Source organism: Corvus cornix, chromosome 8 (genome assembly GCF_000738735.6).
Source record: "Corvus cornix cornix isolate S_Up_H32 chromosome 8, ASM73873v5, whole genome shotgun sequence".
Lineage (NCBI taxonomy): Eukaryota > Metazoa > Chordata > Aves > Passeriformes > Corvidae > Corvus > Corvus cornix.
The window spans coordinates 4,883,288-4,894,850 of NC_046338.1; the positions used below are offsets into that span (position 1 = coordinate 4,883,288).

At 49.5% G+C, this 11,563-nt stretch overlaps 1 protein-coding gene across 1 annotated transcript in view; it reads left to right on the plus strand.

The window, feature by feature from the left end:
• Positions 1-11,563, plus strand: part of SSBP3 (single stranded DNA binding protein 3) — a 55,196-nt gene extending 43,633 nt beyond the window's left edge. Inside the window, 13 exon segments of the mRNA XM_039555906.1 lie at positions 931-1,011; positions 1,827-1,886; positions 3,871-3,937; positions 4,045-4,121; positions 6,940-7,004; positions 7,104-7,152; positions 7,382-7,417; positions 7,605-7,659; positions 8,150-8,220; positions 8,952-9,030; positions 9,227-9,255; positions 9,443-9,544; positions 10,095-11,563. Coding sequence (XP_039411840.1) covers positions 931-1,011; positions 1,827-1,886; positions 3,871-3,937; positions 4,045-4,121; positions 6,940-7,004; positions 7,104-7,152; positions 7,382-7,417; positions 7,605-7,659; positions 8,150-8,220; positions 8,952-9,030; positions 9,227-9,255; positions 9,443-9,544; positions 10,095-10,124 — 801 coding nt within the window. The 3' untranslated portion in view covers positions 10,125-11,563.

Consider the following 11,563-nt stretch of genomic DNA (forward strand, 5'->3'; position numbering starts at 1 on the left):
AAGAAATACTATTTTTTTTTTCTTTCCTCACGTTAACACGCACCGGTATGTTTCTTGCACCGAGCTCGCGATTTTTCCAAGCAAATTTTCATTTTGTGCTTTTAAGGGAAATTTAAAAAAAAAAAAAAAAAAGAAAAACCAAAGTGGGCGTTCAAGCCCAAAATGTCAGCGACTGCTGCATTGCAGCCTTAAACCTGCACCAACTAATCTCTCCTTTTTTCCCCTAGACATCCTTTCTTTGCTCGCAAGCCATTTTACTCGCATCCTTAGGGAATCCACCTCGAGGAAGGATGTTGCATCCCTTCAGTGTGGCGGTGCAGCCCCGGTTGTGCCAGCCAAACGCTGCCCAAGCGTGAGCTGGGACGTGCTCCTCGTCCTCCGCGCTCACTCCAGCACCTCCAGTGAACCACGGTCAAAACACAAACCCAGAGGTGTTTCCAACCTTTGGGATGAGAGAGGAAAAGAAAAGATTTTTTTTTTTAATTTTTTTTTTTTTTTTTTTTTTTTTTTTTTCCAGTTTGGGGGTGTTTTTTGTATTTCCCCCCAACCTCTCTGGTCCTCTCCTGCATATATATTTTTTTTCCTCGTTGCACGCCCCTGCAAAGTGTTTCCCTGTGTGTTTATCATTGCAGACTTGGTTGAACCACTGGACCGTTTACCCTCAATGTGGCCACTGTATTTTGACAGATATTCTGATTTTGAAAATATATTTTTTTTTTGCATATATCATAACTCATTGTTTGGCTGCAAATGAATAGAAACTCAATTTTAGAAACAAAAAAAAAAAAAAAAAAAAAGGAAAAAACAATAATTTAAAACCGGGAGAACTGACTCCCCAACTAAACAGGTCCACCCGTGAATCCTTTTTTTAGCTCTTTCTGCGCTTTCATGTGCTAATCTATAACCTCCTTCTACTGTCTGACCTCACAGGGACCGCCTGGGTCACAGCCCTCGCCACACGCACAGCCTCCACCCCACAATCCTAGCAGCATGATGGGACCCCACAGTCAGGTAAAGACACTAGTGATGGGTAGGGCTGTGAACCGGGACGTGCGCTCGATTTACTTCTTTTTTCCCCCCTCTGTAAGCATGCTGGGCAGCGGGTACCCGCTCCCCGGGGAGCATCCTCCCGGGCACCCCAGCTCCAAAGCAAAATGTTGGTTTTTTTCCCTTTTTTTATTTTTTTTTCTTTCTCTTTTTTTTTTCTTTTTTTTTCTTTTTTTTTTTTTTTTTTTTTTTTTTTTTTTGTTTTTTGGATATGCAGTTGTCAATGAACTGAGAAGTCAATCGTGGGTATCAGACTGTTTTACCTGCCCAAGGTAGCCTGAGAAATTTAACTTGATGTGGGTTTTTAAGCTTCTGTTAGTAGCAGCAGTTGTAAAAAGAAGTAACTTTAAGCCTTTCTTCTTTTTTTTTTTTTTTCAGTACTTAGCACTGGGGTTTTTTGTGTGTGCGTGTCTGTATGTGCTTATTTGCCACTTTTTTTAATATATCTCTATATATTTAAACTTGAACATTATCTAACACTCAGGGTTTCCCACCCATGCACTAATTTTAACAGCCTCACGTAGTATTGCCGATGTCAAACACGCTCTCAAACAATAAACCTACAGAGAAAATGTCTAAAAAACGGACTCCAGACACCTTTCTCTTTTTTTTTTTTTCCCTTTTGAAACATAACTTTTTTAAAAAGGATGTCTCCAGAAAAAAAAAAACAAAACAAACCACAGAAATACCAAAAGCAGTGTGTACAGGCTAACCAGCGTGCGTGGGGAGCGTGCTGCCTCCCCACAGCTCAGCCCTGACCCCCTTTTGTGTCCCCACAGCCGTTCATGTCGCCGCGCTACGCCGGAGGTCCCCGGCCCCCCATCAGGATGGGCAACCAGGTACTGCACTCCCGGGATTCCACATTTCCTAGGGATAGCTGTTATTTGGGAAGGGGGACGAGGGCCAGGTGTCCTGCAGATGCTCCTTGGGTTTGGGTGGCAAGCATTGCCTCCTTTGGTCACCCTCCTTTTTCCTAGTGCTGGAGCATCAGGTGTCACTTAACGATGGTAGTTTAATTTTATTTTGAGGTTTGGGCCTATCCAGGGTGGGAACAGCCGCGGGGAATGTGCTGCTTTCCGCCCGTGGTGTTCCCAGCAGGGCTGTGCCGTGCCGCGTGCTCGCTGTCCGCCTGGATTTTCCCTGCAATCGCAGAAAATTAAAGTGATGAAGATAATCCTGCTGCTGGGTTGACCGAGCGTTTAGATCAGCGGCAGGGTCAAGCGAGGCAGGTCACTGCTGAATTTTTTGGGTTGGGTTTATCCTCTTATCCCAGCTTATACAAGGGCAGTTTGTTTCTGGCCTTATGGACTGAGGCTTCCACCCCATGCCTTGCCTGGACGCATGCGTGGCCTTTGGTTAAGGAATTTGTCTCCTTCCCAACGATGCTGTGCAGATCCATAGGGTAATGACCAAGCCAGAGGTTATTTGTCACTAAAGGGAAATTAAAGGAAACCTGTAATTCCTTTTAGCAGCAGAGGTGTCTCTGCAAAAATTACCTCGGGAGCTTGTTTTTTGGCTATCAGTGTTATTTTCCTGTAGGTCTAATTAGCAGAAAGAGCAGGATAGTCAGGAAATAGGGTGTACCAGCTTGCTCTGGGTTTGTGCTTCCTGAATTTGAGGCTTGAATCTTTGGAACTTGCTGACTGATAGTCAGACAGCTGAGATGTAGCTGAGAAAAACCCAGAAGGGGCTAATGGAGGACCCCCGTGCCAGGGTGGCTGGAAGAGCTTTCCACCCAGGGCACTGATGGCTGTTCTAACAAGGTATTAATTCACTGCACCTCCTCATGGGTCAGTTTTAACAGGACCCCATCCTGCAGTGGTTCTGGGCTCGTCTTGAGCTCTGCTGGAGGTGAGCACAGCGAACTGAGCAGGCAGGAGAGGCAGGAGAGACTGGTTTGGGGAGGCTGTTCCCACAGCAGGATCAAGCATCCAGGAGTGGGTAAAGTTAATTAGAATGATTTCATTTTATTCCCCCAAACACCACATATAAAGCACATGTTTGTACCTAGGCAGAGCTCAGCAATGTTATGGTCACATCCTGAGGGATAAGAGGAATAAACAGGCAGGCAGGAAGGTCAGGCAGCAGAAGTGTAAATATCCACCTCTGCAACCCCCCTGGTTTATCTTCCTCCTGCTGCCAGCTTCCAGCCTGCAAAAAACTTGGGACTGGGCTGATTCTGCCTCAGCACAGCCATGTGCACCCAGGGCCTGTGCTGTGCTCCAGCACTGGGATCCTCTGTATTGGCATCCAAGTAAAAAGCAGTGCCGTAGCAAAACTGTTTACAGTTTGCTTCCCTCAGGCAGACAGTATCTGCATTTTTCTTCCTCTTTATCTGTTTGGAGTAGCCTTTGAAGCTTAAATAGCAGCATTGCCCGAGTGGAATGGGAGTCTGGGGAGGGGGAGCATTCAGCTTCCCCTCAGGCTGTGTGGGGGTGGGTCCCAGCCCTGCTCTGCTACACATGGAGCATCTCCCCACCACAGCCAGTGAATCACTGCCTGGTTTGGCCCTGGTGCTGTGTGTTAGCAGGGTACCATCCTGCTCCTCACCTTTCCCTGCTGGATTTGGCACCTCTGCCCTGCTCAGCCTGGGTTTTCCCCTGCTTCCCTAAAGTACAAGAGCACGCAGCCTGGCGGGAGGAGAAAACGCTGGCGCCTTGTTTAAGGTTTAGAGGGGGTTTGCAGAAGGATGAGGGAGGCAAACACCTGGAGGCTGTAGCAGTGGGATGTGGGATGCAGAAGGACACAGTGGGATGTGGGATGCAGCAGGATGCAGCAGGATGCAGGATTTATTTTTTTAATCTTGCTCCCTTGCTTTCACAGCCCCCGGGTGCCGTTCCCGGTACACAGCCATTGCTGCCCAATTCGATGGATCCCACGCGACAGCAAGGTAAACCCAGCAGAGGAGGGTCGAGCGCTGATGTTCCTAATCAGCTGTTAATTTGGGACCCAGAGTGGCTGCGGTGCCACGTAACACCCCTGCTTTCCTCCCAACAGGGCACCCTAACATGGGCGGCCCCATGCAAAGGATGAATCCTCCACGAGGGATGGGCCCCATGGGTCCCGGTCCGCAGGTAAGCCCTGTGCCAAAGTGCATCCTACAAACCGTGGGAACAACCTCCTGGGGCTCAGAGGGCTGGGAGTTCCCCCCCCCCAACACACCCTGTCCCCCCATTAGTGTTAATGCGTTTTACATTAGGCTTGCATCTGGAAATCCCTTCTTTTAACAGGAGTGAGGTCTTCAGAGCTCATTAAGGGTATTGCAGCCTCCCTCCTGCCCTTCTGTCAGAGGGGATGGCACTTAGCTCCGCACCGGAGCAGCCTTTGAGTGCATTACACTGCCTGCCTGGGAAACAGTTACGACCCTAACAGCAGGAAAGGGAAAGGAGGCTTGCATTTGAAATTAATAAATAAAAAGAAATGGCAAAGATCCCTTGAGCAAGGGAATAAGGCTTTCCCCTGCGAGGTTCCCCTCCACCTGCCCCTCCTGCTGCCTGCTTGAGCTCTCTATTTCAGGAAAGGGGAATAAACTCGTGAAATTAAGCAGATCTGGGTTAATACATGCTGTCGTTCCGTTGATTCACTTTATGGAGTGGCTTGTTGTTGACTCACTCCTGTTTGTTCCTTCTATGAGACTTCAAAACCAGATTACCATATTTTGGTTGGAGGTTTATCCTCTCTGCATCGTCGCCTACGTGGAGTTTGTAGCGCGAGGATCAGAGTCTGTCAGGAGACGAGCGGGTGCGCTGGAGTTTTGTTTTGTTTTTCCCCTGGAGACTGTTGAGATAAGTGGATGTTGTGTAAAGAGGGAGTTGTATCATCTCTTTAGCACCAACCTGAGGATGCTGCTTGGGGGTGCTCGGCCATCTCCATCCATCCTAGGATAGGGGACAAAAATCCTGCGCGAGCATCGTTTCGCAGGCAAGCCGTCTCATAGCGCTGCTGCTGTGCTTAAAATCCTCCTTTCCTGGAGGATTACACCCAAAATAAAAAAAGAAAAAATGCATTTTGCTAGCGTGGCCTGCGCCAAGGCGAGTGGCGGCGGCTTGCCCGGGGGAGGCTGCTTCCCACTGCCAGAGCTCGCCGTGAAACTTGGAAGCGGTGAGCGCGCGCTGAGCGCCGCGTGGGATGGCGGCGGCTCTGGGAGCCGGCAGGAGTTGTGAAATGTTCAGAGCTTTATTTTTGACTCCACCGTTCCCTGTGTGTGTACATTGGGGAGAGGTTTTTTAAGAGGCAGCCTTTCCCTGGAGAAGCGCTGGGCTTCCCAATCTGGCACCCGCAGGCGCTGCCTCCCCGCAGCCATCCAGGAATCAGCGCCTGCGCAGGCAGCCACCAAAAATACCGACCCAGACCCAGCAGCCCCTCACACCTTGTGTGCCCAGGGCTTGTTTACCTTTAAGTTTTGCATTGGGACCTTCCTAAATACTGCTCAGACAATTCCAGAGGGCTGCAGAACATCCAGCCAGGACATCCCGGCGTCCTGACAGCAGCTCCTTATTACACAGCAGTGATGAATCATCCCTTTCAGCTGATTGCCGCTGCCTTTTTCCCTTTAAGAGTCCCATTTGTAGCTCTGCAGAAGCCAGGACAGGGTTTGCCAGCACCGATATGAAGAGGGTTTGTAGCTCTGTGGGTTTTGGCGGTGCCTTGCCCAGGTCGCTCAGCACAGCTGCGTTCCCTCCCCACCCTCCCTGAGCATCTTTCAGCTGGCTTCGTTTTCCAGCCTTTCAACTCCAATTAAAAATGCTGAGCCCTTTTTTTTTTTTTAAAACAAGGGGCTTGATGCTGCTATTCAGTGTAAATGGCTGAATTTTCAATCAATTAAGGACTTGCTGGTAATTTGTTTGGGGAAAACCCTTTTCTGCCTTTTCAAAACAAACTTTGGTGATGCCCTCAGCAGGGCACCATGCACTGGTGCATCCGTAAATCCAGGTAAAAATTGACAGCACTAAAGCATTGAACTTAAAATCCATCTTGGAGCACTCCAAGGGGCTGGGGTGTAGGAAGTGGCCAGCCATCCCTCCTCCTGCTGTAGCAGTTTTTTCTTTAAATGGCAGAAATACAATCCAAAAAGATGCATTACAGAGAGGGAGGTGGGAGGGGAAGAGCGGCAGCGTGACCTAAATCCGGCTGCACGTCGCCTGGAGGGCACAGGGAGCAAAGCACAGACCAAATGGAGCGCGGCATTCGGGGGATTCCTCTTCCTCCTCTGCCTTGGGCTTGGCTTTGTACTAGAGCTGGTTTTAGGAGAGGAGGCATGCAGATCTGAGGCTCCTGGTCCCAGCTGGAGGCTAAGCCAGGGAGGAATAAGGCAGGAGAGGAGGCCCAGGGGGCTGCCTGTCCTCGCCCACTCCCCGCGGCTGCAGACCCGCTCCAGGGGATGGAGCAGAGAGCTGGGGAGCAACAGAAAAACAAGCCTGGCTTGGTTTTCCCTACTCCAGCAGCCATCCAGGGAGCAAGGAGTGCTCCATCTTGGGGGGAGCTCATGCAGACTTTCCTCATCCTTACACTGCAGCAGGAACCTTCCAAGTGGTGCCTTTTCTCCTCCTGCCCCTGTTTTCTCCTGCACAGAGGGAAAAATCCAAAAGGCTGTTGCTGGGGACTGTGAACAGAATTCTCTCCCAGAGCTGGGAGGGGGATGTTTTCCCTCCACAAAGAGCGAGGAGGGGGAACTTTGGGGCTCTGCCTGGATCCCATCCATATTCAGCTGCCTGGTTTTTTGTGAACACGATTGCCTCTTAGGCTTATCGTCATTAATTTGTTTTTTAAAGCTCATTTTTGCACACAGACACGCTTGGGTTTTTGTTTGTTTATTGGCCTTTTTTCCCCTTTCTCTCATCTCTCTGGTGTCCCTTCCCGTTGCGGTAGACTGACCCTTGGTTATCGTTGCAGAACTACGGCAGCGGCATGAGACCTCCACCCAACTCCCTAGGTCCTGGCATGCCTGGAATTAACATGTAAGGCAATCCCTGTGCCGGGAGGTTGGACCGCTGGCTCGGGGCTGTTTGGAGGAAAGCACAACATTTATTTTTTCCCCTGTTTAATTCTGTCCCCAGGGGGCCGGGCGCTGGTAGACCGTGGCCGAACCCCAGCAGTGCTAACTCAGTGAGTGTCTTGGGGCAAGAGCTGGGTTGGTTGGGAAGTGTCCTGCAAACGGGATCATTCCCCGTTAGCTGAGTCCTGCTAATGACAGTGGGGTTCCCCAGACTCTTTTAGGCTGCTGGGACTCCCATCGTGGCCAGGCTGAGGGGGCACTGGGGGTTTTGGCTGTGCCCTGCTGGGACCCAGCCTGTGGGACCCCCCATGGCTGAATCTGTCTCTCTTGTCCTTACAGATCCCATATTCTTCTTCATCGCCTGGTACATATGTGGTGAGTCCTCCTGCCCCAGCTGTCTGTCCTTTTGTCAGGAGTTCGCGTGGTCCTGGGGGGGAATCAGTGCCATGGGAGGTGACTGGGCCTGGGTTTGGCGGGGTGGGAGTTGGGGGAGGTGTTTGAAAACATGGAAAGGTGGGCAATGCTCATGTTTGCACATCTGATGCCGGCTTTGTCTCCGCAGGGTCCGCCCGGTGGCGGTGGCCCTCCAGGAACACCCATCATGCCCAGCCCTGCAGGTATGAGCCCCCTGAGACCCCCCCCTCTCTCCAGGGCCAGTCCTCCCAGGCTCCTGCCCCTTCCCATGCCAGGAAACTCACATCCCTGGGGTTGTACTGCTGAGCACAGGTGATCCCTGCCCTATTGGTAATGACCAATTTTTGTGGCTTTTGGCTTTCTGGGAAGTGAGTGGCATGGGCTGCTTGGCTTTGGGATGGCATTTGGGGATGTTCCTACATCTGCCTATGGATCTGGATGCTGTGGGGCTCAGGAAGGTGAGGAATTACCTCCCCACCCTTCCCAGCCAGGAGTTGAATTATTTTTCACAGTTGAATTTCTGTGATTAAAAACTTTGTGGATCTTCATTAAATACAAATTAGCCAGAAAATGGTGGTAGTTAGAGGGAATTTTGGGTGATAAAATACAAAAGAATGAGTTCAAGTGGCATGAGTTTGTTTTAATTAAGAAATGAATTAATCACCCGACTTACTGGGCTTCACTGTTCCACAGATTCAACAAATTCAAGTGACAACATCTACACAATGATTAATCCAGTACCGCCCGCAGGCAGTCGATCGAATGTAAGTCTGCTTTCTAATAATTTACATATCAGATACCATAACAAATCATAATTAACTTCATCAGTTGAGAGTAAAGCAGTTTAATTGATTTCAGCCATTTGTTACAAAACAGAAATAAAACAAACCATCAAAAAGCGATTAACTCTTGGGCGACTTTGTTAATTTTTTATGCTTATTAAGAGAGCGGCAGTCCTGCTGCTCCGGCCGAGGTGCTGGGTTTTGTGGGATATGGGCAACCTTAAATCCTGTGGAATGCTGGTTGGAGGGAGCCCTCTGTGCTGCCATGGCTCTGGGTCTGCCATCCAGCCGGATTTTAGAGCCGAACCCACAGGACCATGAGCCCCGCAGCCTTTGGGGGGTGATACAGCCCCAAGTCATGTCAGGGAATGTTTGGATTGGATATTAGGAAAATTTTTTTCATGGAAAGAGTTGCTGAGCATTGGAATGTGCTACCCAGGGCCGTGGTGGAGTCACCATCCCTGGAAGTGTCCAAGAAATGTGTGGATCTGGCATTTCAGAATATGGTTTAGTGGTGGTGCTGAGTTGACTGTTAGACTTGGTGATCTCAAGGGACTTTTGCAGCCTTAACAGTCAGTCATTCTGTGATATGCCCCTCCTTGCCCTGCTCCAGAGGGATGGCTGGGGCAGGGACAGTCCTCAGGAGCCACCGTGGCAGCTGCTTGGGGTTGTTTCGTGGCTGATTCTGGTTTTGTTACCTTTTTCTTCCGCAGTTCCCGATGGGCCCCGGCTCTGACGGCCCCATGGGCGGCATGGGCGGGATGGAGCCCCATCACATGAACGGATCGTTAGGTGAGCCACGGTGATCCTTCATGCCCTGGGAACACTGGCAGAGCATCGCAGTGCCTGCTCCCATCCCGGGGTCAGCCCCCAGTTTGCAGCAATGCTCAAAGCAGAGCCTTTGGGTGGAAATCAGTGAGGGTGTGAGGGGCACAGGGCCATGGCTGCAGGCCCAGTAAGGCTCTTCTCCTTTCTCTCCCCTGTGCAGGGTCAGGAGACATAGATGGACTTCCAAAAGTAAGTGGGGTTGCAGGGTGGGTGTGTGGGCTCTCCCCTTTCCTCAGCACTGGGGTGCTGCTGTGACCCTGATGGATGGGGACACAGGGAATGTGACTGGGGTGGGCAGGGCTGTGTCCTACCCCCGTGGCGTTTCAGGGGGGCGGCGTGGGGACCTGCTCACCACCTCCCCTCCTGTCTCCCACAGAATTCTCCAAACAACATAAGTGGCATTAGCAATCCCCCGGGCACTCCAAGAGACGACGGGGAGCTGGGAGGCAACTTTCTCCATTCCTTCCAAAATGACAATGTGAGTGAGTGCCTGCCTGGGGACAGGGAGACAGTCCCGAGGTGTCCCGGCACGGGGATGGGTGGGCTTGGACCTGGATTATGCCATGTGTGAGCTGCTCCAGGGCAGAAAAATGGGCAGGAGGGAATAGGCCAGTGGGTGGAAGTCTGGGGTCTGTGCTGGGACAGGGCTGTACCTGGTGTAGGGGGGAGGATCTGCAGGGTGGAGAGGAGCCCCAGTGCAGCCTGGCTGATTCGAGGCTCCGTGGGTGGCTGCAGACATCCCTCCTCTTCTCCCTCTATTAGCAGCATATACACATGTGCATGTTAATTATTTGTTTTAAATTGCATCTCACCCCATACTGTTCTGCTGATTTTCTTCCCGGAAAAGCAAGTTACAGCACAGATTAGGCCCTGATAAATTGGAGTCTCCAGCATATCCTCTCTTCCTGGTTTATTAGATCCAATTAGGTTGCTGTGTAGTTGTCATCAGCCTCCTTTTGCATCCCCCTCTTCGATGTCCGGGGGTCTGACCCGCCTGGTTTCTCACCGTGGCTCTGTCTCTCTTGCAGTATTCCCCCAGCATGACGATGAGTGTGTGATTTCCCTCCCCCTCCTCCTCTCCAGGATCAAGAGAGTCAGCTGCCGTTCGGAGGATCTCAACGAATTATGCAAGAAGAAGAAGAAGAAGAAGCTAGGTGTATGGGCAGGGACACGTGTGGCGGGGGCCAAAACCCCAGGTTTAGTTTCATGCAATAAAAAGGCTGAACTTTTTATTCCATAAAACATGAAGGACAAAACTTAAAATATTTCAAGACATGACAAGACCCTTCTTTGTGCAGAAGGGTTTATATATGTACATGACACTTCTTTTTGGAAACAAACGGAAGCCTCTAGCACCCAACTCCGATCTCTTTGCTTTGTTCTTTTAAATAAAGACAGAAACCGAACCTGTTGTATGTTTGTGCCGTGCGACACCAGGAAGCTAGTCTAGATATGAAATCATGTTGTCTCTGTTGTAGTCATTTTTTTAAATAAACTGGACAGTTTACAATGGTGGTTTTCGTTCAGAAGGCCTGTTTTTCTTTTTTTTGTTGTTTTTCTTTTTTTTTCTTTTTTTGTTTTGGGGGGGTTTTTTTGTTCGTTTGCAGCACAACGCTTCCTCCTCCAGTTAACAAGATCTGCTTTGGGGAAGAGACTCCACCACCTCGTTATAAACTTGTTAACGCAGGTGACCCCTTCTAGGATCACATCCTCGAATGAATCGTGATCTTGCTCTCTGTGACTGTGGCATGCACTGTGTTAGTCTTTCCCCCCCTCTGAGTACAAGAAGAAATCTCTTGTCCCTCCCTTCCCCAGAGTCCTTCAGCTGGTTCACTACAAAAATCGATTTTTTTAATTTTTTTTTTTTTTTTTTTTAAATCCACCGGGAAAAAGGGGTTTATCTGACCTGGGACTTTGAAACTGTGATCTCCAGCTAACTTTGGGAATTTCTGGGGGTTTTATTTGCTTTGGTGGTATTGGGGGGGGGGGGGGGAGGGTGGGAGGGGATTCTTTTCTTTAGAGATGTGCTCTTGTCAGGATTTCACTTATCTATAATTTGGAACTGGATGGAGATATTTTTTAAAGAATTCTTGTTGTTAAAATGTAACCTTGCTATTCTGTAGGCTCGCTCTGTAATAAGAAAATAAAAATTAATGGCAAGCATCGAAGGCCCTTCCTTCTGGTGGGAGAGGAAGGGACGAGCCAAGGCGGCGGGTTGGGATCTCTGTACATGACACTATCCTGTAGTTTGGTCTTTGTTTTTCTCCAGCTCCCATTTCTGCTCCATGTATATCATATTCTGTAAAATATTCTCTCCCTTGGATTTGACCTTTGTGCGGATTATTGAAAGCATTGTATCTTGTTTCAGTGTTTTTTCTTACCTTGTAGTCTGGTTCGAAAATTACCGAGAGGGGAAAAAAAAATAATTATTATACATTGTAGTTTGTGTACGATATTTGTTGATAATGTTTTATTAAAGGGATGTCTTTTTTCCGCA